At 39.2% G+C, this 27,474-nt stretch overlaps 3 protein-coding genes across 11 annotated transcripts; 1 reads left to right on the top strand and 2 right to left on the bottom strand.

Annotated features, from left to right (window-relative positions):
* Window positions 1–440: 440 nt before the first annotated feature.
* UQCC6 (ubiquinol-cytochrome c reductase complex assembly factor 6) lies at window positions 441–2,401 on the bottom strand. Its single transcript, XM_014877008.2, has 2 exons — window positions 2,229–2,401; window positions 441–718 (listed from the first exon to the last, which is right to left on the bottom strand). Exons 1-2 carry the CDS (start codon window positions 2,382–2,384, stop codon window positions 623–625), a joined length of 252 nt encoding a protein of 83 aa, XP_014732494.2. The 5' UTR covers window positions 2,385–2,401; the 3' UTR covers window positions 441–622.
* On the top strand, window positions 2,384–12,425 carry TDG (thymine DNA glycosylase). 5 transcript variants are annotated; one of them, XM_014877007.2, is made up of 10 exons: window positions 2,384–2,474; window positions 5,292–5,440; window positions 6,228–6,457; window positions 6,928–6,997; window positions 7,587–7,722; window positions 7,802–7,884; window positions 7,966–8,060; window positions 9,562–9,733; window positions 10,017–10,145; window positions 10,248–12,425. In XM_014877007.2, exons 2-10 carry the CDS (start codon window positions 5,347–5,349, stop codon window positions 10,382–10,384), a joined length of 1,146 nt encoding a protein of 381 aa, XP_014732493.1. In that variant the 5' UTR covers window positions 2,384–2,474; window positions 5,292–5,346; the 3' UTR covers window positions 10,385–12,425. The 5 variants fall into 5 exon arrangements, with proteins under 5 accessions (XP_014732493.1, XP_088021534.1, XP_088021533.1 ...); XM_088165408.1 differs by having other exon boundaries at window positions 10,245–12,425; XM_088165407.1 differs by lacking the exon at window positions 2,384–2,474 and adding an exon at window positions 2,594–2,723.
* A 96-nt stretch (window positions 12,426–12,521) lies between these two features.
* GLT8D2 (glycosyltransferase 8 domain containing 2) lies at window positions 12,522–26,581 on the bottom strand. Of its 5 annotated transcripts, XM_088165403.1 has the most exons (11): window positions 26,037–26,177; window positions 25,463–25,619; window positions 24,250–24,304; window positions 22,689–22,784; window positions 21,352–21,520; window positions 19,134–19,251; window positions 17,690–17,774; window positions 15,461–15,573; window positions 14,871–15,037; window positions 13,566–13,678; window positions 12,522–13,104 (listed from the first exon to the last, which is right to left on the bottom strand). In XM_088165403.1, the coding sequence occupies exons 3-11, from the start codon at window positions 24,266–24,268 to the stop codon at window positions 12,932–12,934; spliced, it is 1,053 nt and encodes a 350-aa protein (XP_088021529.1). In that variant the 5' UTR covers window positions 24,269–24,304; window positions 25,463–25,619; window positions 26,037–26,177; the 3' UTR covers window positions 12,522–12,931. The 5 variants fall into 5 exon arrangements, with proteins under 5 accessions (XP_088021529.1, XP_014732491.1, XP_088021530.1 ...); XM_014877005.2 differs by lacking the exons at window positions 25,463–25,619; window positions 26,037–26,177 and adding an exon at window positions 26,238–26,581; XM_088165404.1 differs by lacking the exon at window positions 25,463–25,619 and having other exon boundaries at window positions 26,037–26,126.
* Window positions 26,582–27,474: the final 893 nt, after the last annotated feature.

Raw genomic sequence — 27,474 nt, 5'->3', positions numbered from 1 at the left:
TTTCTCAAGGGAAAGCAATCCCAACCTCCCCAAGCTCTATATTGTACCATTCAAAACTGGGTTGTTGAGCCACCTTCACAGGGTGGCAACTCTGCATCTTCCAAGTTCCTGGTGCAAGAGTGTGGTGATAATTTTATTTCGATACTGAAAGATAAACCTGCACTTGTTATCTCAGAGTTTTGTATATTTACAGCTATCAAAAGCAGCCATAGACATATGAAAATGCCCAAATGGAGCACAACAAATCTGATTTCAGTGCAATCTGTACATATTTGCCCCATTTTAACTGAGATGACCAAGCTGTAAGATTCCAGCCTTACAGTGGACCAGAGCAGATATCCTGTCAGTGATAAATCTATGTCATGGTTTGACACCTTATTCTGAAGGATACTTAAAATGTAATCCAGATTTAAGAACTCACAAGCATTTTGGCACAAAACTGATAGGACTTTTACCAACAGCATTCACTGTATGTTTATTTTTAATGCTGCCTGCAATTCTGCTTAAAGGAAAGCAAAAACGCATTACAGGAGCACAGTATTTCACATATGTATTTCTGCAACTTAAAGAGTTGGATAAATATTTTATCAGTTCTAGTTTTCACAATGAAAATAAACTTTGGTCACTGTTGTGAAGTCTGAACTTCGCTTGATCCTTCTTTTAGACCCAACAGTTCTGTTCTCAGTTCTCCAGGCTTAGGAGGTATTTCAGGTATGCTCTATTAAAAACAGAGAAAGATGTCAGTGTTGTGACAGAGGAAAAACTAAACTCCCAACACAGTAAATGAGCTCACTCTGGAAGAGTACGACAGCTAAACTGTGATTTTACCACTCTCTTTTCTGAGCAGAATATAATTCCTACACGCAAAACACCTTAAGAATTATTACATTTTTGTAATTTGACTTATTTTAAAGTAGCAAAATACAATTTTTAAAAAAACCTGAGATAAAAGGAAGAACGAACAGTTTGTTTTAAAGGAGCAAAGCTTCTTTATGCCATTAAAGTGAGTTTGGTAGAGGTATTCTAGCACAGTTGAAGTTTCCATACATACTCTTGGTGATAGAAGAAAATGTTTCACTGCTTCTACTGCCTTGATTCAGAAATTAAGCACTGAAACTGGAGATAACATTTTAAAAAGGTACCAGATAACATGACATTTCAAGAATTGCACCTCCTCAGAATTCAAGCTACTTAAGAGATACAGATCATTAGATCACTGAATAAATTTGCCTGTAGAAGGCTACAGTAGAGACTACTAAAACACATACATTCTAATGCATCTATCAATGACTGAATCCTCATTGATTAAATTTTGAGCTGAGAGCTCAAGCATGGTAATTTTTTAAAGCTTATTTCCCATTTGAAAGTAGTCTAGAGAATAAAAAACCCAAGAAGTACACACGAGCAGGAGGATGAGAGAAAGCTTCCAAGTCAGGCCTCCAAGAGGCTAACCAAACCAAACCATTATTACCCCTATTAGATGGTCTCATTTAGAGTTTAGTTCTGTGACTGTAATTTTGTCTGTCGTAATTTCTAATGTCAACTTTTGGTCGCCTTCACTTCCGTTACTGGAGGAAACAAAGTCTATTTAAATATAGTACAGCCCCTTCTCGCCACTTCTGAATGCTCTTTTCAAAACCCACTTCCCACAGCAGAGACCCCTTCTCGACACATGGTCGATGTCCAGAGTGGAGGAGACTCCCCAGAGGAGTCACAGAATCACAGAATTGTTAGAGTTGGAGTGACCTCTGGACATCATCCAGTCCTAGCCCCTGCCAAGCAGGGTCACCTACAGCAGATCACACAGGAACGTGTCCAGTTGGGTTTGGAATGTGTCCAGAGAGGAAGACTCCCGCCCTGGGCAGTCTGTCCCCGTGCTCTGCCACCCTCAACGGAAAGAAGTTCTTCCTCATATTAAGGTGATACCAACTCTGAGGTGTTTATAGGCATTAATGAGGTCCCCTGTCAGTCGTCTCCCCCAAGAGATGTTGCAGACCCTGCATCATCTTCGTGACCCTCCACTGGATCCACTCCAGTAGCTCCTTGTCTTTCTTGTACTGAGGAGCCCAGAATCGGACACAGTGAAGTCCTGGCGGCCTGGCCAAAGCCTCGGTAGAGGCTGATCCCTGCCCACCGCCAGGGCAGAGACCTTTCCGAGGCACCGCCTCTGCTCAGACCCCCCATCCCGCACACACTCTACCAGCGACCGGGACCCTCCGAGCACTTACAAGGTCAGGCCTGTAGTACCTGTGCACGACCTCGGACCCCGCGAACATGGCCAGCATGCTGGCCGCCAGCGCCCGCAGGTAGAAGGGCCAGGGGACGCCAGCGGGCATGGCTGCGGGGGCGGGCCCTGTGCACGGACCGCGCCGGACGTGCGTCATCCCCGCCGCCGCCGGGAGGGGGAAGGGAACAGGGAAGAGGGAGGAGGGTGCGGAGGCCCGCCCTCACCGGAGAGCATCGCGCCAGGCGGGGTGAGTCGCGACAGAGCGTCCGCAGCTCGGGCCGAGCGCCGGCCGCCCCCTCACGCCCCCTCACGCCCCCCGCCCGGGGCGGCCGCGGCCCCGCCCTACGCCCCCATTGGCCGGCGCGGTCACGTGAGCGGGGCCGCCCGGCGGGTCGGTGGGGGGGGGGGCGCGGGGGCGGCCGGCGGCGACGACCGCGGCGACAGCGACGGCCCCGGCGGCGCGCCCGGAGGGCATGGAGGGCCCGGAGCTGGGCAGGTACCGGCGGGAGCCCGCAGCCGCGCTCGGGTCTCGCGGTGGGCATCGCCCGTTGTCCCTCTCCTCCTTCCCCGCATCCCACGGCCGGCGGAGCCGGGGCCGGGCTGTGGCGGTCGCCTGGCTCCCCTTCCCCTGGGCACAAAGAGGGAGGGAAGGCGATCTGGGGCTCCCGGGCCCGCGGCTGGGGGAGCGCGGCGGCCTTGGCAGCGTGAGACTCGATCGTGTCTCTGTCCCGATGGGGATTTAAAAATTACTTAATACCTGGTTTTGTTCCAGTGAACATATCTCTTTCTTTACCTTTTTCTTTCCTCTTTGTTTTTAGCGTGAACGGAAGAGGGGGGGAGGAAAAAAATCATGAACCGAAGGCAGGGGAGAGGAATAAATCACTAGTTTGTCCTCGTGATACTGAAAGTACTTATTTAAATGTTCTATAATGTATGTACACCAATAACAAAGAAAAAAAGAAAAGTATTTCTGAACCCACGCAAGAAATCTGGCCTAAAATATATGGGAAACTTAGAGGTAGGGGTAAAACTTCACTCTCGTTAGCAAGTGGTTAGAGGCCTTGTTTGTGGTAAGGTGCAAATTTTTTCTCTGTTCAAAGGGAATTTTATTCACTTTGCTAGAAGTAGACTTTATATACATGTAAAATAAGTAGGTCTGTGTTACAAAAAGATATCTGGTCTTAGGTTAGATGCTTTCACATTTTTCTTACTCTGTTCTGGTCTGTGTGATTAAGCTTTTATTACATTATGAACTGGATTCTGCATGCCTCAGTTTCTCATGTGTTTCTCAATACAAATCTGAAAATCAGTTTTGTTTGGTTCATTAACTGCACAAGTATTTTATATAAAATGGAGTTCTTCTAGCAGAGGGTTTAAGGTATTCTGTGTGCTCAGAAAATCTCCTATAGCTTTCTTAGGCAACTTCTCTGGGAATCTGACAGACCTATGATTGTATTTATTCTTCTTGTTTCAGAATAGATATTTGGGTTAAAATTAGTGGCTTGATCACAAGACTGTGGGTTCTTCTTGCATAAGATTGATTTACAATGAGTTTCTTAAAAACCCCGTATGTAGTTGGGAATATGCTCTTCTTTTGAGAAATTTAAAATCAGAATCATTTAGGTTGGATAAGACCTCTAAGACCATTGAATCCAGCCATTAACCCAGCACTGCCGAGTCCACCACTTAACCTTCTCCATAAATTTACACATCTATAACATTTTCTAAATATCTCCACAGTGGTGACTCAGACAGTTTCCTGAGCAGCCTATTCCAATAGTTAACAACCCTTTCCATGAAGAAATTTGTCCTAATACCCAATCTAAACCTCCCTTGGCAAAACATGAGGTCATTTCCCCTTGTCACTTGTTACTTGAGACCAACTCAGCTTCAACCTCTTTTCAGGTGGTTGTAGAGAGTGATAAGGTCACCCCTGAGCTTTCTTTTCTCTGGGGTAAACACCCCCAGCTCCCTCAGCTACTCCAGAGCTTTCCCCACATCTGTTGCCCTTCTCTGGACATGCTCCAGCACCTTCCTGTAGTGAGAGGCCCAAAACTTAACACAGCACTCAAGATGTGGCCACAGCAGTGCCAAGTCCAGGGGGGCAATCCCTGCCCTGGTCCTGCCGGCCACACTATTGCTAATACAGGATGCCATTGGCCTTCTTGGACAAATATCTCTATATCTCAAAATAATTTGGTGTTTTTAATTATAGCTCTGAGATGATAAAATTATTTCCTGAAAATCTACTGTTCACCAAGTCCTTTCTATGTATTTATAAGGCAGTAGAAACTCTGGACCAGAAGGTGGCTGTGTAGGTAGAAGGGAGTGACAGAATAAAGCAGAAATGGGTGTGAGGGCTGTGTGTGACTAATAAATGTGTGGAGGGAGAGCGCTGACTATGGAAAAATGTCTTTATGCATAGAAGGAGACTGGAAGGATCTCTGTGTGTGTGAACACTTTCATGTAGAATAAATGCAATACTTGTGTTGGGATCCAGTGTGTGATAGCGGGACATCTGCCACACAATTTGTTAAAGCTGTTTAATAATCTGCATAGTAACAAATGCTGTGTGTGTTCTTAATGCTTTATAGCCCTGGATGATTCATCCATTCTGTATCTTATCAGATCAAGCAACTGACACCACATAAAAAAGATCTAAAATTTGGGAAACTTGAGGAAGTCCAGAGAGCTTTAGCTCAACATGTGTTGTAAATTGTTGGTCCGTTTCATAGACAATTTGCTTTGGAAATGTGTGCTGCAGTGATTTTACAAAAAAAAAAAAAAAAAGTTCTACTCTTCCCTTACAAACGCTGTGTTAATTCCACATCATAGCAATCACAAGAGAACTGTGCTGTTAATGTTGGGGTAACTGATACCAGCTAAGCAGCCAGACTGCTTCGATGGTGTGGATAATTTAGTGCCTTGTTAACAGAGTCATCAGAGAGTGTAAGTGCAGTACAGCCTTGATAAAATTTGATGTTTACATCAAACTTTTCTGTTTAGTATGTCAGTAAGTTTCAAAATTGTTGATAAATTATTTCTCTGTTTCTCCCTCTCTAAGATACTACGCGTATCTTCAGCAAGCTCAAGCGTTTTACTCATTTCCCTTCCATCAGATGATGAGTGCAGTGCCCAACATGGAAATGATGATTGAGCAGCCGACTCTAGAGGGCATTCCAGAGCCAAACATTGCTCAGGAGCCTCCGAAAGGTAACTTGACTGGGGCATGCTAGGGAGCTGAAGTGAGAGTGATTGATTGGGAAAAAAATATTGCTCTTAAACTGCTTCCTTGGACCTATTGGATTTCCTTTTCTTGATGCTCACTGCAGAAGTATTGATTAATTGTATTCTTCAAGAAACGTATTCTAACAGACGATTTAAAAGACAGGAAGTAAACTCATGTGAATGTATGCACATTGTTCAGTCTCACAAAATTATCTTGTTCCAAGAAAAGCAGATTTTTTTTTCAATAGGTAAATGCATTATTTTATCTGAAGTCAGGGGATTTAATATTGTATTAGAGAAACTGTTTTTTTTTAATTCTGGCTTCAAAATACCTATTTTTTTAACTTTCTGCAAGAGAAGTAGAGTATAATACTGTTTATTTAAATATTTTTGTTTGAATGGTTGCTTAGTTGTAGTAGTCACAGGTAGGGAATTGGTTGCTAAAAATTGTTTCGTTTACTGTGGCTTGCTTAAACAAATACAAGCTGATGGAAAGTGACACGGTTCTACAGCTCAACGTTATTAATGAATATAGAGAGAGAGAGCAATCTCTGGGTAGTTATGTCATGGCCTTGCCTGTGCTGCCTGAATCTCAAACCTTTAAGAGCCAGAAGATGAGGAAGCTTCATGTGTGTTGTTTAAATTAATGAATTTTGAAGGTAAATTTACCTCTTTGATTTCTCTCTGTGCCCATACATTTAGCTGAGTCTATTTGAATATCCACGCTGCAACATTGGAAATGTACAAAAAGAATATTTGTTGTGTGTTTCAGAAGTTAAAAAAGGGGGAAGGAAAAGAAAAGCCAAAGCAACTGAGCCAAAGCAACCCAAAAAGCCTGCTGCTAAAAAAGAAAAATCAGCCAAGTCAAAAGGCAAACAAGAAAAGATCACAGATACTTTTAAAGTCAAAAGAAAAGTGGACCGTTTTAATGGTGTATCTGAAGCTGAACTTCTGACCAAGACTTTGCCTGATATTTTGACCTTTGATCTGGACATTGTGATAGTGAGTAACTCAAAGTTACCAGATTAGGTAGAAGAGTCTTGTATTTACTTGTTATGATTTACATTCTTTCTGCTTACTCATCTATGTTGCATATATGGCAAGATCTTGCAAGATAAAGTACATAAACTGTTTCCTGTGTGCAGAGCTGCTTTGCATTTTTCTCTTTAAGCCATAGTAACTTAGTTCTAATTTCTGAGAAATCTAAGGCTCACGTTTAGTACAGATTCATGAGAGCCCATTACTCAGTGCTTTATTTCCTGGAAGCTCTGCACCCTCTGAACTGCTCTTTTGACCTTGCACATCTACACGAGGCACTACTGCAAAATTGTCAGGTTTTTTGAAATAGTGGTGGAAGGTGCCCTTAATACATCTTTTTTTGAGAATTGAATAAGCATCCTTACTGTAACTTGATTAAATTCTTGACTAGCAAGCCACGTTGACATTGTTAAAATAGACTTGTATCTTTGTAGATTGGCATAAACCCTGGCCTGATGGCAGCTTACAAAGGACATCATTACCCAGGACCTGGAAACCATTTTTGTACGTTTTTATTTTCCTTTCTTCTTTTACCACTTGCAGAACGTTGTTAGAACTTGTGGCATTTTAATTAAATTAGTTTGTTTTTTTATTTTCTCCTGGGTTTTGGTTTGTTGGTTTTCTGGTTTTTTTTCTTCAGAGAGGGATTTCTATATTCTAATAGTTCAAGACAGCAGGTTCTGTCAGAGACGCCCCGTGCAAGGAGAAGCAATGGCAAGATTGTTAAAGAAAGCTGACACATTGTATTTTGCCACATTCTTTCTCCCCAAATCCATATTGATCACTGCTTACGTGAATCACAAAATCTAAAGCTCTGTACTGAGCTTTTAGAATGAAAGACTGGTTTGCAGGATCATGATTAGGAATTCCTGTTCACTGGGGCCTTTCTGCCCTCTTGGAATAGGTAAAGTAATATTGGCTATTTTAAACCTTACTGGATAGGGCAGTAGTCTTCCCTAATTAACTGATACTTTGTTAAAATATATTCTTCCTTTAGCATTCCAGTACTCCAATAGACAGTGGAATTTTTTTGGTTCTGTTTTCTTTTCCTTGGAAAAAGGCAAATGCATATATCTGTCTTCCTACTTCACAGGGAAGTGTCTGTTCATGTCTGGTCTTAGTAATGAACAGCTGAACCACATGGATGACCACACCTTGCCACATAAATATGGAATTGGATTTACAAACATGGTTGAAAGGACAACACCTGGAAGCAAAGACCTCTCCAGGTAAGACAACAAAGGGAAATATCAGGCTTGTTAATGAATTAATAATTGTGATTATAATTTTGAGCACTTTATCTTTTAGCAAAGAGTTTCGAGAAGGCGGGAGAATTCTGATGCAGAAGCTACAAAAGTATAAACCTCGTATAGCAGCTTTTAATGGAAAATGTGAGAACTTTTAAATGAAATTTTTTTCTGTCAGTAGTTTGGTTTTTTTTTTCCCCACTTACCCTGTGTTTTCATTTTTAGGTATTTATGAAATTTTTAGTAAAGAAGTTTTTGGAATTAAAGTTAAGAACTTGGAATTTGGGCTGCAGCCACACAAAGTGCCAGATACAGAAACTGTAAGTATTGAGACTGAGAAGCAAAACTAGGGCACTCCATTTTGATTATTTAAAAGCTAATGAAATCTCATGCCTTGCACACACTTAGCATAACACCAGTTTGACCAACATATAAGGAGTGTGAAAGGTCTTTACTTAGGATAGGCAAAGGGGAGTAGTGCAGTTTTTGAGCACATCTTTAATGCAGCTTCTTCAGACTTGCAGACATCATTTGAGAAATTGTATGTTATGATTAGTAGGCTGGTGCATTCTCTGAGGACTACCTAATATAGAACACATGCCTGCTTTTATGATAATTTTCATCTGATCCCCTGGGTATTTGTATTCCTGGATTTTGATACTGACCATGACCATTCAGTGCCACAGCGGGGGAGAAAGAGCAGCAAGTCCATCCTTGTGCCACTGCACGTGACCCTTCAGCATTGCTGGATCTGAGCATGCCCGAGCATTTCTGTCAGACTGCGTCTCCTTAAGCTGATCTGCAGTTTGAAGTCACATTGGATGCTTAAAATAAAACAAGCAATTGGATGAGGACTGCATTAGTCATAGACTTGTATTGCTGGAAAATATCTCATGAGACCAGCTATGTATCATAAGAAATTGGCTTGTGTAATGTGTTCTTATAAACAAGTTAAAGCAAAGGCGATTATGCTACTTGCCAAGGTAGCTTATTCTAAAGCTTCATTACCTTGTCAGTTCAAAAGTTTGGATTGTTTTTCGTCTTTTTTCTATCATCGATTACTGGTGCTGCGAGTTTCAGCTTCTCTAAAAGTTTCTTTCAGTTTCTCTAAAGGTGGAAGTGTTGCCATTAGAGCCTGAAGAATCATTGGATAAAGTACTTGCTCCTTAAGTAGCTCTTAAGGACTTCTGCTGTAGATGTATTTGTAAGAAAGATAAATAATCCCCTTTACTGGTACTTGTTCAAAAAGACTGCATGGTAATAGAAGTATTGAATACAGTTTGTTTTTCCTGAACTAACCTGATATCTTTAGTTAGGGCTGTTAGCAGATATGGAAACACTGAAGCTGGCTCCAGCCACACTAACAATTCCACAGCATGGCGTACGTCATGCAGATGCACTTGGCCAAGAAGCCAAGCTAATTAACCTGTGCTGCCTCCCTCACTGGTTTGGGCTCTTTGCGTGCTGTCACGTACTCCTCTATGCCCTGGCTCAGAGCTCTGCTTGTTCAGGGTGTTTTGGAGTGTGCTCTGCTGTCTTGTAACACACATGGGTACTGCTTCTCCTGCAGCACATAAATAGCTGGTGAAAATTGTACTCATTTAGCAGCTGGTAATCAGCCCCTGTCTTCAGGGCAAGACAGATGGCTGGCCAAGAGAAATGAACTCATTTTAGCCCCTTCTGCAACCACCTGTGGCATTAGTTGAAGTTTGTATGAATGGGCAAAACAGTGACCTTAACTGTTAAGTTGTTCCAAATGCACTAATATTAACTCATAGCTTGAGAATCAGTAGTGCTGTTTTTCTTGCTCTTTGTCTCAAGCTCTGCTACGTTATGCCATCGTCCAGTGCAAGATGTGCTCAGTTTCCTCGGGCACAAGATAAAGTTCATTATTACATTAAGCTGAAAGACTTAAGGGATCAACTGAAAGGCATTGCACCCAACACGGAGGTCCAGGAGGTGCAGTACACGTTTGACTTGCAACTTGCACAAGGTATTGTTGTTATTTTGTTAACACTTCATTAAAATGTAATGTAGTGTACAGTACTAGCAGTTTCCCAAGCAGAAAGAAATAAATAATTTAGTGGGAGGGGGAGAGATGTGATTCTCTAAACTGTGTGGTATAGAATTACAGATTCCGTTCTCTTTAAATTATCTAAGGAGAGCAGGGATTATCTTGTAGAATTTGTGGCCGATTTTCAAATGTTTTCTGCTAGAAGTGCTCTTTGATAATTTTTATTCTAAATATTAATGCTTGAGCTGTTCTGTTTCTGCAGAGGATGCTAAAAAGATGGCTGTCAAAGAGGAAAAGTATGACCCAGGCTATGAAGCAGCATATGGAGGAGCTTATTGTGACCGTGCACCATACGACACTGACCAGTGCAGCTTGTCTTCAAATGGAACTGGTAAAGTGCTTGGGCCATTCAGTCTGCAGCTATTGCTGGGGAACAAAGAGCCCGTGGTGTCAAGGGCCTTTAAAAACAGTGTGATTTTTGTTTGTTCAGCAGGAAGCAATCCACAGTACTGCGAGGGGTCGTCCTTTGGTGAAGTTCCTAACGGACAGTGGATGACACAGTCCTTTGCAGACCAGATTCCAGGGTTCAATGCTGGCATGACACGGGAAGAGGAGGGAAGCAGCGTGTAGGAGCTGTTCCTTCTCGGCTATGCACACATGCTGCAGTTTTAATGCAGTCATCAAGACTGGTACCTCGGTTCTCCAACTGAAGCATCTGAATAGTATTTTACCTCCCCTAGTTATTTTATTATAGTCCAAAGTAAATGTGTGGTAGGCTGAAATCAATGAACTAGATAATTTTAAGCAACTGTCCAAACTTTTTAAAAATAAGTTAGCCCTTTTTTGTATATGAGTTTTATATTTAATGTATACCATTTCTTGCAGTTTTTGACAAATTGCTTTCTCATTTGTGAAGATTTCTTTGGGGTGTTAATTTTATTCCATAAATGATAACGTGGTAGGAACAGCAGCAGTATACTTTTTACTGATGCCTCAATATTTGGATATCTCATAATACTTTTATATGCAGAGGGGAAAATGGAAAGTGTACCCTTACTTTATGTGAAGCAGTGTTTTTAATCATGCACAGTTAAGGAAATTGTGCTTTTTAAGCCTGCCTTTTACTGTCTTAAAAAGTGTAGAAAGTTGTGTTCTGCAGCTGTGAGTGCTGTCTTCTGGGTGGGATGAGAGAGCTCTCTCTGTTCAGTGAGTGAACCATATTCAGGATGAAGGAAGTGAAGACATCATCTTAAGTCACAACACTGGGGAGGAAAATTTGCGTCACACAGGACAGGATGTAAATATTCTAGCTCAGTTGTCTTAGGATAAGGTTTCCCGAGCAGTCCATCTCTTTCCCCCTTAAATTCCAATGTAAGGAACTGGAATTCCTTTGAAAAAAAGCAAAAACAAACAGCAGTGGTAATTCTTGAATTCTGTGGCATTTAAACGCCATCATCTCCATGCAGTTAGTCCCTTCACCTGACCTTTTGCAGGAGATAACTCCTTTGAACATGACAGAGAATTGAAAGACTGCATTCTGTTTAAAAATCATGTACAGCTATGTTATTTATATCACGTACAATTAGCACAGGGTGAAATAGATTTGCAGTTTAGCAGTTTTTAACATTAAGTACTCTTCAATCTGTAGGACCTTAGAGGGTGTTCCCTTTATTCCACTTAAAAACTGAGTTGAATACAGGGACAGCTGCTCCATGAATAAGAAGTTGTCTCTAGAAACTGTAACTCTCTTCTGAGGAACTTGCCTAAATGATACACATTTTGGGCACTATTAGTGACTGAGAAAAAAAATGAGATTCCATCCTGGTGCCTAACTCTCATCTTTGCCTCTTTTATCATGTGAGGAAAAGATGAAGTAAAAGCAATAAGCTGATCAAAACTGAGGTTTTGGTGATCTTATGACAGTTGGTGCTTCACATACTTGAAAACAGACACAAACAGTTATCTCCACACTCCATGCTGGTCAGAGATTCCTATACCAGTGTAATTTATCCTCTCTTCACAGCTAGTGACAGTTGTCCACTGTGTGTAACTGGTTAGTGTAGGTTCTAATCCTGCTGTAACACCTCTTACACAGATTAACACACTGTCAACCTGTTGTGAGGCAGGCATGATGTTTACAGTTTCTTACCAAATTATGTGGCTTAATTCTGAGAATCTTAAGTGAGTGTGCATTATGATTCTGATTGTGTTTATTAGCTGCAGCATAAAGCTGTTCCACATATTGTCAGAAAGGTATAGGACTTGTCTTGTCTGTTATTTAAAGTGTACTGTATCATGTATTGCTGTTTACATGGATGTTTTCCTGCAGGTGCTCAAAGTATCTTGCATCAGGGATTTGTTACAATTCAGTTTTATTTTCAGCAAAATTAGAAGCATGAAATTAGCACTGCTGGGTATGTAGCACAGTAGGATGTAACTCCTGAAAGGCTATCCTGGTTGATTGGAAGGGAAAGATCTCTTCCTTAATGGAATCACACACTTGGGTATCTGGGTATAAAATACAGTTGAGTGTACAATGACCATTCCGCTAAATAATGCAATTCTGTGTCCTCCCTCAAAACTGGTGCTCTTTTTGTTACAGTGATACAGAAGTTCTTAATCTGTCTTAAATCTATTAATGTTTCACAATAAAATCAGGAATTGTACTGCAGTGTATTGGAATGTGCTTTTGCATCTTGCTATGTGCACTACAGGATGTGTCATACACAGAAATGCCACAAAACAATCACCACACAACAGAACTCAGTAACGTGTGCCCAGGTTTTCAATTCAGGCTGTTTAATGTGGGCTAGATAACTAAACATTTCTTGTACATAACACTGCAGCTAACTGCTGTGTAGATTTTTCTACCAGAAGACATTAGAATCTTACTTAGAAAGACCTTAAATTAAAACACACTGTCTAGTACTGAATTTCACCTCTGTAAGTGTTTAATGAAAATTCTTCATTGTTAAGTAAACTTGTTTCCTCACCTTAGTCAGGATAATCTGAACTGTGTACTCCAGTTTCTCTCCTGCCATAAGTACACAAAACTGATGGTCAGTTATTCATGTTTTTAACAGATATTTTGCTTTCTAAAATCAATTAATCATGCAACATGTTGCATCTCAAACTATTAAATGCATCTCATACACTACATTTTGCAGTATTTCAGTATCAGCTATCAGGACGAGTTAATTTAAACTTCCCAGAAGGGTCAGGAATAAACCAGTTTTCCCAGAGATCAGTGTGGACACTGGGGTAGTCCCAAGGTTTGTATCTCCCATTCCAGTGAAGTAATTTAGCTTCTTGAAGAAATTGCTCTGAGTAACGGGCATCAGGACTCCAACCTGCATGGGTAGATTTAAAAAAAAAAATGAAAAATGCAGGTTTTGGTAATGGAAGACACTGTAGAGTGAGTTAAAGTCAGGTGACTTTTTTTTTCAGAAGTGTGATTAGTATGCTTTCATGTTAATTTACAACTAATTGTATGATAGAGTAGCTTTTTTCAGCTTAATGTCCCTTATGTTGCATCAGTAAAAAATCTCAGCAAGCTTCCTCTCTCAAAGTTTCCTCTTTCAACACTTTTAACACCTAGGCGTAGCTGGGATTAAAAACAAAGTAAAATCTATTCATTTTACCACAGCAGCTAAGCCGTGTTTTTCCTAGGAGAATTTGCCACTCCCAGGTGAAAGGTAACCACATCCTCCACAATGCTGACAACATGAGGTAACATCACATAAGGTCTTGCACTGGAATCTTACAAACTCACCTTAGTTCCAGTTTTCAAACAGTAAGAAATTAAACTTACCAAGATGCCTTATATGCCACATAGGATTAATAGAGGAATATTTTCCATGAAATACAATCAGCATTGGAGAGGTTGCCACACCTCCCCCAAGGGTGCTGCTATAGAGGTTTTCACTGCAAAAGGAAAAATAAAAGAATATTTTCAAAACCTTGAAGAATCTTTAGTACAAAAGATAGAAGATTAAAAATAAGTATCTGGCAAAATTCAAAATCATTTTGAAAATATCTGTTTTCAGCATACTCCTTCCTTGAGCTGTTAATTGATTATATTTGCAACTCCAATTCCCATGGAATGAATTGTTGCTACCAAATAAAACAAGAGTCAGACTCAACATTAAACCAATTTTTTCTACACACAGACTGTAGTTCTCAAGACTGACAAAGTTAGCAGTAGAGAAAAAAAGCTGTTAACATAGAGCAGTCAACCATTATTTAGCCTAGATTCTTAAAAAATGTACATTTTTCCATGTTTTTAGTTCCCCCTTTCTTCCTCCCCCAGCTTTTAGACCTTTAAATTAATCTCCAGCTGGATTTTGTCAAAGCCTAGTTAGTATAAATTAGTATCTAAAGAGTATCTGTTTCCTATGAATTTTGTGATAAATCCAGGGCTAGATCAAGCCTAACCATGGTAAGAGGAGGCATTGGGAGGTGGAAACTAACAAGCACAATAACATAACACAGCACAATATTACAAACTATTCAATGTCAGTTTTGTCTTACTAATTTAAAATTAATCCTTTGGAGAGAAAGAAAATAAACACCAAGTTTTCAAATACACGTTAACAGGGAACTAACATTTTAAAAATGGTGATTGTTTCACTGTGTAACAATTTATTTGTGGTCATTAACAAAAAGATGTCATGAAAAATCTCATCTACTAGAGCAAAAGAAGTGTTTTCTATTGGTACTTAAAAAAAGATGGTATCCAATTACAGCTTGGCTGATGCTACAATAGGAGAGTCTCCAGGCAAAGAAGGAAATATTCCTCCTTTAAGCTAGCCTCAGAAAAGGAAGATGATTCATTGGCTTCATCCCAAGCTAAGTTGGCCACCCAAAATGAGAACCACATGTTCTCAATGTCCCTCAGAATTAAGTGTGGTTTGTGACTGAACACAAGACTAAAATTCCAAGTGGTTATTTCCTGGTACAGAATTGGTCAGATTTAAACAGATGGAAATGAGTTACTTCACTTGACAAGATCTCAAAAGAAAGACTGCTTGGGGTTAAAAAGCTTTTAAGAGCTTTAAAACAGAAAGTTAAACCGTAAACCAAGCATTAAAGTGCAAAGCTAGATTTCTACACATACTCTACATTTCTTTGCATCCACTTTTCCAACTGCTTTGTAATCCGCTGGTGTTTCCATTCAGTCATGTTAGCAACAATTACTCCAGGATTAAAGGAGCAGGTGCTGGGGCTGATGCCAAGATCTCTAATGGCTTGCTTTCTGTAGTCCAGGAATCCCATATATGTGTTCTAAGAAATAAAAAAAAGCATGTTAATTCCCTATGAATCTCTATAAAGATACATGTAAATGCACCTCACTCTCACTGAGAAGGAGACTAAATATGCTCTCCCAAAGATGAGTTTCTAGACGATGCTAACCTGTCGTGAGTTCCGTGTGACAAAGCTGTAAGGCAGATACTTCCAAATTACTTTTTCCACAGTATTGTACCATGGAAGTTTTATAAGGCTTTTCCCTTGCTTGTCTGTCTTTTGGTAGGCCATACTAAATCATGCAGCATCACAATTGTACCACTACAAAAAAGCCTTAATTACTTGTACAACTACTACAAAGCTATCTATATCCATAAGACTTTCACTTTGGGGAAAACACATAAAATAATCTTACACTACTGGGCAAACATTCATTATTAGAATTCCAGAATGGCATCTTACCTGCATGCCTACACTTCTAACCATTTCATGTGTGGAAGGCAGATCACAATCGTCTGAAAAAGCTGCTGCATGTCCAGGAGCTAACTTAGTATCGTAGAGTTCCTGGATGTCACCTGATTACAGAAAGGTCATGAGCATCAGACAACACCTACTGCACTGCTACAGAGCTGATGGGACAATGTCAGCTCTCATATCTTACTTATAAGCACACCAGTTTTTAAGGATAACCCCTATTGAATTTTGTAATATGGGACCATTTTCAAATTTGCACCTGGATGCCTAAGGTCTGTCTTTAGACATTATCATTGGTATTCAATACATTCATATTCTGGTTGTCCAAAATCAGCTACAGCAGAAGCCATTAGGACTGTTAATAAGCCTGGTTACAAACTTGTGCATCCATAGAGCTTGTCTTTAGAGAGGGAGGGCACAGGCAATTTTTCTGAGCCTCTTCAAGTGCCACAAAAGTGCCAGTTCAATGTCTTGCACAGATAAGGTTTTGCCTGGTGTTATGGTATATATGTACCTCCTAGGAAGAAACCTGGATTCTCAGCAATGGCGGATTGAAATGTGCCTGTCGCTTGACTACCCCTGCTGGCTTCACGACCCACCCAGCTCCCTCTTGGTGGAGGGAAACATTGTAACGCCTGGCACCTCACTCATCACCTGACGGTCAGGCACCCAAGATGTGCCAGAATATTTTCAGGGCAGGTGGGAAGCACAGCACTGCCACGGCAATTGAGCGAGCCTGCATCCCAACCTTTTCAGTTTCCAGTTTTACTTTTGCTTTCATCTCTTTTACTTTTTGTACTGCTGGTCTTCTGCCAGGTCAAACAGCTGAATCAGCTGCTTCTGCAGCAGCACAGCTGCAGGTTACACACAGGAGCTGCCTGGCGACAGGAGAGGCCACTTGGTCAGCAGCACCTACCATGAGGTGTAATGTGAAACTGCACCTTTATCCTGCAGCTCCATAATCACCATCAGCTGACACCCTCAGGCAAGAGAGAGCACAGTGCTGGTGAACACAGGTGCAGGGGGTGACAGGGGAGTGGTGGGCTCAGCTTGAGCTGCTCGTGAAACTGGAGTCTAAATGAAGACCTGGAACCTTTCAAAGAGTTAAATATTGCTGCTGACCATTGATGACAGACAGAAGAACAAAACCAAAAAGGAGAGATTGCCACTGGAAGCACCCATGTTGGAGAACTGTGATAAGTAGTCTCTGGAAAATTAAAATGAGACAGGCAGAACAGATTAGTTGTCTTTTATCAAGCAGCAAATCGTGACCCCTTTATGTGCAGGTGTTCTGAAATCTCCCTCTAAAGAGGCAAAACTATAAAAAGGTGCAGAAAATCAGTGGAGAATTACGCTTTTGTCATGTGTAAATTCACTGGTCTTAACACTCTTACAGCAAAGACTAATTTAGGCCAAAAAGTTTATTGTAGTTTTACTCAGTCCTTTCCAAAGGAAATTTTGCTTAGTTGCCCAACAGGGTTAAAGACAACACTCTGCTTGAAAAGTACTTTAAAATAACAATAAAATGTAATAAAACAAGTATGAAGACAACAGCTCTACAGAAAAAAAAAAAGAAACGCCTGGGAAACAGAACAGAAAAAACTCACAAGAAATTAATCTTTAAAAAAGTAATTGGTCTTCAAAAGAGATTACTTTGATTATAAGGAAAAAAGAAAATTTTTTTCAGGATTTGAATGTCTTCTAATTTCTCCCACTTGACAGGAAGTCTGAAATCTTTGTGATTATCTACAAATTGCTCTATATTCTGAGCTGAAGATGCTCAAAAACCATATTTTGAGTGTTTGGAGCTTCCATCCTCTTATTTGAGTAAATTCCTCTTGCCCTCAAGAACAGCAGTTCTGGATAAGGAGTTGGTAGCATTTATGGAAATTTAAATACTAGCACAAAATGCATGTCACACACTTAATAAACATTGCAGCAACTGAGTGGAATCCACGGGTATCTTACAGGAATTGACCAGGATCAATTAAAACGAAACCCGCATACAATTTTGATCACAATTATTCAAAATAGATGCAGGTGAGTTCTTCATCAAGCTTTCATTTAGACAAAAAAGTTATTTGCAGTTTCCCTAAGTTCAACACTCCTCGCAGCTGCCTCAATTTCTATTATATCTCATATTTCCAAGTGGTTGCAAAAGCTGCAATAACTTTGATTTTAATTTTGCTAGACACTGTTTTTTACACAAGACCTTACCTTGAACAATGACATCATCATCCAAATATATTACTTTCTCATGTTTCTGAATAAGCAAAGGAAGATAAAATCGAACGAAGTTCAGCTATTAAAGAGAAAGAAAAGGTAAAGATTAAATGGTAAAGCTGTTTAATGCAATAATCTCAGGCTTCTGTCTCTATTAAGTCAGTTGGAATTTCTCTCTTTATTGAGCATTAATCAGTGACCATTTGCTTCCTCCTGCACAGCTTTACTACTATCTCAAAGCCAGTATTATTACTATTATTGCTGTTATTATTTATCCACTATGGCCCAAACCATGCAACCTAAAACTGTTGCTTCCTCACAAATTCCTTTAGGCTGGAAGGGGCCTTTTGAGATCATCTTGTTCAACCCCCATCTGCAGTAGAGTCCACTATAGCAAGCTGACAGGGACCATGCTCAGTTGGGTTCTGCATATGTCCACAGATGGAGACACAACAGACTCTCTGGGCAACCTGAGACTTTTAAACTTATGGTTTAAAAAGTATTTTCTTTAGCCCAGAGGGAATTTCATATTATTTGTGCCCATTGTCTCTTGTCCCTCCCCTCAAGTATTTATATAGATTGATAAAATCCTCCCAAATCTTCTCCAGATTGAAACAGCCTCAACTCTTTCAGCCTCTCATAGAAAAGATGCTTCCGCCTCTTAATCATCTTTGCAGCCCATGTTGGACTCGTCCCAGTAAGTTGATATCTTTCTTGTGCTGGTGGGCTCAGAACAGGACAGGGCACTTCAGATGCAGCCTCACCAGTGCAGAGCAGAGAAGAAGGAGCACCTTTCTGGACCTGCTGCCAGTGCTCTTCCTAGTGCATTTTTACAGTATGCATCACACCAAACACTTCAAAATGGAATAGTACCATCAATCCACTCTAAAGGAATGATTTGACTGGTGGCACAGACATGGGATAACAACTTCTACAACAGCAATGAAGAACAGAGCAGAGGGAAAGGGGACTGAGAATGTAAGAACAGCTGTAAGAATACAGACCATTTCACTCAGCCCCTGCCTTCAGAGGGGTCCTAACCAGATGCTCAGTGAAAAATAAAAATAGAGCAAGCATCCAGAACAGTTGCTCCATGTATTCTCTTAGCTTTCAGCTGTTTTGAGCTCAAGGGATTTTCTGACCTAGATGTGATCTAAATATGAACTTCAATCCTAACTGAACCCCTGTACATTTTTACATCCACAAGACCTTTCAGCAAGAAATTCTAGAGATGTAGTACTCATTGCACGAAAAGTGTGCAACATGTCTTGTTTACGGTCACTCTGACTAATTTCATCTCATGGCCATTGGCTCATGCACTGGAAGAGACATATACACACCTCCCCCTCCATGAAATAAAACAGACCTAGGACATTTTAAAGCCCATAATAAGTATTAAAAACCTCAATGATTTGTTTTTTGGCATTCATTGACTCACAGGCTGCAGTAGCTCAGGACGTGATGCATCTTGTCTGATTTTTCCTTTTAGTACCATAGGATTGAATTCCACAACCTTAAATTTTATTTCTTTCAGTTTAGAATTTTCAATCCATTTTCTGTGATGAAAAGAAGTGATAAAAGAAATATCAAGTGTGTGGCAAGTATTTCCAGTATGAAATTCACAGACACTTGGGAGAATAATAAGAGACCTTGAAAGATCACTTGATCTATTCTATCCCAAGACAGAGTCATTTATGCCTACAGCTATTGCACACAGATCTTTGTTAAACGTGTTCTTAAAGCAAAACACAAAAAGTCCTCCACAAACCCCCAACAAAACAAACACCCCACACCACTCCCAAAACTTCCATATGTAGCCCGAATACCTCATCTTTCACCATTACTTCCAATAAATTATATTCTTCTAAGTTTTCTCACTATAGTTAAAGATTATTATTTCTTATCCTATCTACAGTGCTTTTAAAGCTGAGGTTAGTTTTCTTCCTTTCACAGCTTTATGTTCTTCCAGATGACTTCTACATCACCTCCTAATTATGTTTTCTTTAGACTAAACTAATTTTCTTTTCATATTTTTGTCAGATTTCTTATCATCATTGTTCATTTTCTCTCCTGACACAAATAGCAGGTACAAAGGCTGCAGAAGTGGACAGAGGTGAGAACTGCTAAAATATGTTTTAGTTCGCATTCATAACTTGGTCCTCTTCAAGACCATGTTTGCAAATTTGAACACTGAAACATAATGAACTGAAACTTCATGAAATTACATTAATTGAAATATCAGGATTTAATTTCCTTTCAGGAAATGAAGAATTCTCATTTCATGGAAGGAAATTAAATGAGAAATCAAGGAATGAAGTGAAATGAAAAGAAGGGACATGAAATATAATAAAATTAAATGAAAAGAAAAAAATGAAAACTATGTAATGAAGTGAAATAAATGAAAGAGAATGGAATGAAATTAAGTTGATGCCTTAAATTTTAGCTTTCATATTTTCCAGATTCTGTACTGCATTAGTATATAACTCTGAACTTGATATAAAGTGTTAACAAGTTCTCTTCACAGTTTAGTTAGGCAAAGCAATCCTTTTCCAGTCTGAGAACCAAGAACACCATTGCAGCTTCAGGCCCAAAAAGTGTAAAAAACGGCAAACTGAGGAGAGCAGTCTGGGAGGATGGGACTTCATAATCTGGAGCTGTAATTGCACAATTAACCCCAATATGTAAATGGACCAAAACTTATAAAAGTGTGAAAACTCATGACATGTTGTCCATCTTGTGTGTAGCCTCAGCTGGGCTCTTGTAGCGCCCAAGGTGTATCCTTTGAAGGTCTTTTTAATAAATACCTACTTTATTCCCTTAACACTGTCTAGCCTCTGTTCTACATAGCCTCTCAAGGCATCAAAGTGCACTGAAAGGAAATGAATCTTCCAGGAATTATACTTATTGCAATCTTGAGATTTCATATCCTTTCATGAAAGGAATTAAAATGAGAAATGAAGGATTAAAGCAAAAAGGACAGAAAGAAAAGGAAAATACAATGCAGTGAAATTGAGAAAAAGAAAATTCTGAAATGAAGTGAAAACAATTACATTGAATGGAATGAATTGTCGTGAAATGAACTGAAATTTAACGAGATGAATATTCATTGAAATACTGAGATCTAATTTCCTGTCATAAAATTAAGAATTCTCACATCATGAAAGGAGATGAGAAATCAAGGAATGAAGTCAAATGGAAAGAAAGTCATCACAACACTTTTTGGGCCTCTTTTTATAACTTTAATACATTGTCTTGACTGAAATTAGCTTTAAATAGCAAGTTTTCCTACTCTGAAGCCGAAGACCAGGATCAGAGGAGAGGTAAGGGCAGTGGCACAAAGTGGGACAGTGATAAGTAGGCAGTGTACCTTACCTTACCTTACTGCAGTCTGTTCTGCAGCCTATCTACAAAAAGCTGAGAAGAACAGGTATGGCATGGCATGGCATGGCTGTTTCACACCCCTTTGCACTAGTCAGTGCCTTGTGGAGGACAAAGTGGTCCTTTTTCCATCACATACAGAATCCTGGGGGTTGCTACCAATACCACTACATTTCCCTGAAAAGTCCTCTGAAGTCCAAAAGTGGTTATGCCTGTGCTAGGGAGAACAACAACATGGCTCTAACTACAGCCCAAAACAAAGCAAGGCTGGTGTGTACCGAATATGTGGGATGGTTGTCTTCAGCCCAACGATGTAGAACAAAACATTGGCCTCTGTGTTGCTGTAGATGCTGCTGATCGCTGCTACAGCTGCACCCATCCTGCCTGCAGCAGCGCAGATTACCACTGGGATTTCTTCTTCCATTTCCTCAGGGCTCTCCAAATCCACTACAAGAAACAAACCCATTTTACATCAGATCTGGCTTTCAAAAATGAGTAAGCACCACCATAAGCAGTGGAATCATTTTATCACCACTCCATTTTTTCTTACTGCATCTACACACATACACATATGGATGAGCTTGACCTGCTCCTAATCCAGAACCACTCACAGGTTGACTGGACTGTTGGATGCCTCTAAACAGAATAAATAAGAGAGCTCCTGACATCTTATACTCAGCAGGGGCACAATTCAGCCTGTCCTTCATGTAGCTGCTTACTCATATGAAATCTAGAAAGGTGTGAACATCTTTGAGACTTCTACTTCTCAGTTATATTTAGTACAAATTGAGGTTCCAAAATTATCAAAGGAGGGAGGTAAGTCAAAGAGAGAGTGCAATTGCATGAGTTCCACTTCTTTGGCAAGTTGGCTTGAAAGGAAAAATGCAAAAATTTGTACTGTCAGGAAGTTGCTAATGATATAAGGGAAAAAACCCAAACTATACTGAATCAGGTCACACTCCTGATAAAGATTTTTATCCCTGATTAGCAGTGATTAACTGACAGAACTTAAACAGATATAATTATACTGGTTAAAACATAACAACTACAGTCATAAGAACCCAAACAAAAATATACTGAAAAGAAATTATTTGTATCAAGATAGAGTTTGTTTACCTTGGGAACAATGAGTAAGCTATTTATATAAACATTTAATACTAGTCCAACCTTATTAACTCTAGCAGGTTTCTGTCACTATAAAAATTCCAGCAAAAACTTCTGCTGTAAACATGATGATTTGATGGTCTATCTGAAATGAATAATCAGGCCAAGAACATTCCCAAGGAGGCAGGTCGTGATCAAAGTTTATTACCACTTGACAACTCCAATCTGTTCAGCTCATGTAAGGATATATTCCAGCATCCATCTATATCAGTGACATCTGGATAAAAACTTAATCAGAATTACAACTCTTAGTCATCATTATCAGTCTCCTATAATTTTATTCAAGTAATTCAGAAACAAAATGTTTTTCATCCCAGACTATATGCAACAGTGTGAGTAGCTCATTACTGCAGGACAAATAGGATTCAATAAGGTGAAAAGTGCTGTTCAAGTTAAGACATAAGGAATATAAAACAGGAACATAAATGAAACTGAAGTGCCAGTCACTTACCTGTTTCATTTTTTAATGCCAATGGCACTTGGTGAACTTTGTTATACAGAATAGCACACACGGTTAAGACAAGAAGTAACAGTAAGATCTGGTTAACTGAAACAAGAGGGAGAACATTTATTATTGTATTTATGTATTGTATTTATGTATTGTATTTATGATTGTATTAACAATCAGTGTAACAGCTAATTCCCAAGTATCTGATTATGAAAAAAAAAATACCCCAAACAATTTGCAACCAGTACAGACGATAGAAGAATGTGATAACCTAAAGGTTATGTTGTATTTTTCTCATATTATTTGATCAATCTAAAAATTTTACATTAGAAACACAACAGTAACTCTTCCTTATTAAAGTTATCCCCAACTAGCTGATTTTCATGGTTAATTTGCTCACTAAATCATAAGACTCCCAAAATATATGAGTTATCCATCCTAGAAAATGTATGTTTCTGAATTTAACCAGGAGCTTGGAACATTTTTTTCCTGGCTAGTCTGTTGTCTGTTTATACTGACTTAATGAGTTTATTATTTTTATGTAGCCTTTCCATTCTGTCATGCTTCCCTGATAAAAATTCTGACACAGGAGAATTTTTTATCTATTTCAATGTTCAGATCCTGAAAGTGTATTTGAGCAAAACCCTAAAAGTCCTAGAAGAACAAACCCACCATGCTACTGAAACCAGGAATGTTTCAAAATATTTGAAAATACTTATTTTAACAGGGTAATTTAAAACAGTAAAATCAAAGCAAGGCAAAGACCTGACTGTATATTCTGATTTATAGTTCCTAGAAGACAGCCTTGTACAAGTTTAAGTCACTCAACACAAACCAATCATGTGCAGGTGTTGGGACAGTTCACCAAGCACAGCAGGGAAGGAATACATTTCCCTCATCAACAGTTACTTTGATGATGGGTGTTCTTTGCTTCAGACTGCTTTGCTACTTTTGCACCACCATAAAACGTATTTAAGGTGTTCAAAAGAGCAAAGGGAACTGAGTTTTGTTCTAATTTAATCAAAAATGGCCAACTGGCCACAACTGGGCATGAGACTTGATTGAAACTGGTAAACCAAACCTGCACTAATTTAAACCAGCTAAGGAAAAAATCCATTGTCTTCTGAGAAATTTTGGGCATATAAGTAAAGACAAAAGTCCATTTTCAGTCACTGACCCTCACAGCTGATGAGAACCCCAAAATTATTGGGGCCACACCTCAATATTGAGTACGAACAGCATTAATGGGCAGAGCTCTGTAAAATTCAGCTTCAGTGCTCTGGGCACAATTCACGAGAAAAAAGCAGCTACTTGCAGTATTGGTGGGAAATTTCACAATCTCTAGTCTCATGCAGTAAAGCATTGAGTAATTTTAAATTAATGTGAATTATGGTGGTACTTATCTGACATAGTTAACAGGAAAAGACTTATTTGCATACTTAAGCATAATTTAGTAATACTAGAACTATAAATTTGTATGCAACTATGACAACAGTTGCATGAAAAATTGGATTTGACATTTCTGTCCTATTTTAAAAAAAATACATCTTTTAATCTCTCTTACTTTTCTTTAAAAGAGCCATGTGTCCTGTTGGATGAGAACTGTGATCTGTGGTAAACTAAAATAAAAAAAAAATTTTTAGAAAAGGGAAAAAAAATAAAGAAAGAAAAAGAAAGAGAGAGAGAAATATAATTAATGACAGAAGTGAATTCTAGTTAGTTATATAAATATTTAAGTTTTGGATTATCAAATTTTACTGCTGAACTGGTAAAAGTAAAACTGCAATTAATCTCAGTAAATAACTTTTTGTTTTTTAACAAATAACTAATATTATGGGCCAGAAATATTTTTTTAATAATTTAAGCAACTAATAGGTTGTGAAAAATAGTTTCATAAATCCCATCTGATCATCTACGTCAGTAGGTGATTTTTAGTACATTTTAAGATAATGTGCAAAGAAGTATTAAAACACCCACTAATGTAATTTAGAAATGTATTTCTCTCTGATTTCGCCTCAAACATTGTAATTATCACAAATATTAATGTCTTGCTGGAGTATGCATTCCCAAACATATGGGAATCTTATAGCAGGGCAGTGTCTTCTAGACCCTCAAAAATTTCAAAGCAACAGTGAGAATATTTTCTTACAGCCGAATTCTTCCAGTGTGTGTAGTGTGGCTTGTATTTATGTACATTTTTTGTGATTGCTGATGAAAAGACAGGAGCCTTTCCTAAAACTGTGCTTCTAGTCCAGGCCTGAGAGCAGCCATGTCTGAGAAGACAGAACATAATCCCTAAAAGTACAGGATTATGAGAAATACAACATTTGCCTGAATTCTGGACCCAAAACTACTGTTTATGAAAGAAAACACAAACCACACAACCAAAACAACAACCAGTTTTACAACAGTAAAAAACAGCACCAGAAGTTGGGGGGGGGAGAGGCAAATCCAGCTGTGTGATCTTTTATACTATGTAGGGATAGAACAGAAAATAATTTTTTCTGCTTCCACATAAACAGATATGGACACATTACAGCACAAAGATATAAAGGGGGTTCTGTGCACACATAAAAATGAAGTTTGTTTCAGCTTCTTGACAAATCAGACAGAACAGCAAGAATTCTTGAAACTTGAGTCACAAAACTGACCACCTCTCATTGGTTAGTGCTCAAGTTCAGGCAGCATCCTAAATTAGTCTCTATTTTGACCAACAAGTTAGATGACAACAAAAAAAATATATGTAAAAAATCTAAGATGTGACTTTGTTTACAAACCACTTATATTCACATGTCTTTAAGTCCCAGCTAATGACTAAACTGCAGTGAGAAAGGAGCATTCTGGAAGTTCTTCCACATCTGCACTACTTATCTACATTCCAGCAGACCATTCTCTTCATGTGGCATTAATTTACACAGAGGAAATCAAGTTTATCTGTAGGAAAAAAACACAGCTGAGAAAGCCTTTCTCTCATGCATTACACAGAAGTACTGCTTTCTTTTACATTTAAAAACTTTACTCATTTAGGTAAGCAGAGGGACAACAGAACCTGCTACACTCTTGGACTAATTTTCTAACCCCACTTTAGCTGATCACAATCTTCCCCTGATTTCCACAGAGCTGCCTACTATCTTTGAATTAGCATTTGTAACAATAGCCACAAACAGTCCTGACGAACACTGCAAGATGAAAGCTGCACAGCCACAGCTTCATGTTATCTCCAGAAATCATTAAATCCACATAAACTGAACCATGTTTTAAACTTAAAAATCTAAAGACAGACTCTCACACGAGTCCGAGTTCTAAAACTACAGCATTCCTAAACCTCTGAAACACCAATTGATTACTTACTGATTTTAAGGAAAGAGAGGTATATTTGTTCCCCTGCAAATATTCACTCTGTTTTTTCTGACTGTAGACATTATTTCCTGGAACCTGGCAGTCTCTAACTCAGCTGCCAAATTCTGCAACAAAACGAGGGGCTGCAGAAGGGAAAGCTGAAAAACAGTGACATTACTGCTCAGATATTTCCTGCTTAATTAGTGTTTTTACCTCTTCAAAGCAGCACAGTGTTCGGGACTCCTCTCTCCTGAAGTGCTGTGGAGTTATTTACTTGGATCCTAGATAGCCCATAGCTGTAAGCACTCTTGCAAAGCGTCCTTGACCACCATCCTCCTTTGAAGTTACCCACACAAGGGCCTTACAGGGCACAGTAACAGTTTTATGATTCAATTCCTTTTTCAAACGCTTCAAAGTTTACTTTGGAGTTGTGCTGGTTTTCTTTCCTTTCTCTGCTGCTGAGGAATAGTGCAGAGTCCAGACACTGCACTGGAGGAATGAGAGCACATAAACCACTTCCAGATGTGCAGAGTGATGATGCAGCCCCAGATCTGGCAAACTTGCCTCAGAGCTTCAGCTAGCAGATTGCAAACAAATCCCATAAGACAAAAAGTCTTAAAGGGGTGGGGGAAAGAGAAGGAAAAAAACCCTTCCAGAAGTTACTTCCAAAATCTAGCTGCAAGTTACGTTTTTAGTCATTATTTATGGCAAATGTGAACAGGTAACTAGTGTGCAAGAGCCAGACTATAACATGCCAAAGTCTAACAGAAGGCCAAAGTTTTTCCAGTGTCTGCTGGCAGAGTTCAAGAGAGTCAAAAGCTAAGGGAAACTTGCAAAAGTCAACTCTGAACATGCATTTTGACTTGAATCATCTCATTTCCTAATCTTTGAGCGTTTAATCCGCAGGTTTGGTTTAGACCCAAAAGGATTTTGGATCAAGGTAACCACCACATGGTGATATAATGCCTCCTAAGCTCTCCTGGAATGCTTTTGCAGCCTTATTTCTACAGCACTTCTTTATTTGAATTCTATCCCTCTCTTCTAGGAATGAGCCTTCTAAATGATAAACAACAGGTTTTTTACAAGACTTTCAGGAGTACTGAAAGGAATTATAATAAACATCTTCAACTCTAAACTATTTTTCATATTTTTATTGTGAGGCAGTGCAAAATTTATGAGCAGTAGTCAATACAGGTCTTAAAAATCTTAAGTGTTTTAATTGAAGATTGGTGTTCCATTTGCAGGAGCCAAAAATGTGGAGTTTCAACTCTATGCCTCAAACATGCCCAAACTCTGTTATCTGTGTCTAATTTTGCACAGAGTTTTACAGTTACATGCTTTGTGCAGATGGCCACAACTAATAGTATTTTTCTGTGCTATGATATTTAATTTGTATTAAGGTCATGTTCATCAAAATCCACCCACTTTTCTTTCACCTTCCATTGCTATG

This window comes from Sturnus vulgaris, chromosome 5 (assembly GCF_052056855.1).
Source record: "Sturnus vulgaris isolate bStuVul1 chromosome 5, bStuVul1.hap1, whole genome shotgun sequence".
NCBI classification, from domain to species: Eukaryota; Metazoa; Chordata; class Aves; order Passeriformes; family Sturnidae; genus Sturnus; species Sturnus vulgaris.
Note: the sequence above shows the minus strand (reverse complement) of the source record. Positions and strands in the feature narration are given on the sequence as shown.

Coding starts and splice junctions, on each gene's coding strand:
- UQCC6 (XM_014877008.2), bottom strand. CDS start 2,384: ATGACGCACGTCCGGCGCGGTCCGTGCACAGGGCCCGCCCCCGCAGCC. Junction 719..2,228: donor GGTACTACAGGCCTGACCTT/GTAAGTGCTCGG, acceptor TGTTTTTAATAG/AGCATACCTGAAATACCTCC.
- TDG (XM_088165406.1), top strand. CDS start 2,701: ATGGAGGGCCCGGAGCTGGGCAG. Junction 5,441..6,227: donor TGCTCAGGAGCCTCCGAAAG/GTAACTTGACTG, acceptor TGTGTGTTTCAG/AAGTTAAAAAAGGGGGAAGG. Junction 8,061..9,561: donor AAGTGCCAGATACAGAAACT/GTAAGTATTGAG, acceptor CTTTGTCTCAAG/CTCTGCTACGTTATGCCATC.
- GLT8D2 (XM_088165402.1), bottom strand. CDS start 24,975: ATGTTCTGTCTTCTCAGACATGGCTGCTCTCAGGCCTGGACTAGAAGC. Junction 13,679..14,870: donor TGGATGCAAAGAAATGTAGA/GTATGTGTAGAA, acceptor TTCCTTTTGCAG/TGAAAACCTCTATAGCAGCA. Junction 13,105..13,565: donor GTGGCATATAAGGCATCTTG/GTAAGTTTAATT, acceptor CTACCCATGCAG/GTTGGAGTCCTGATGCCCGT.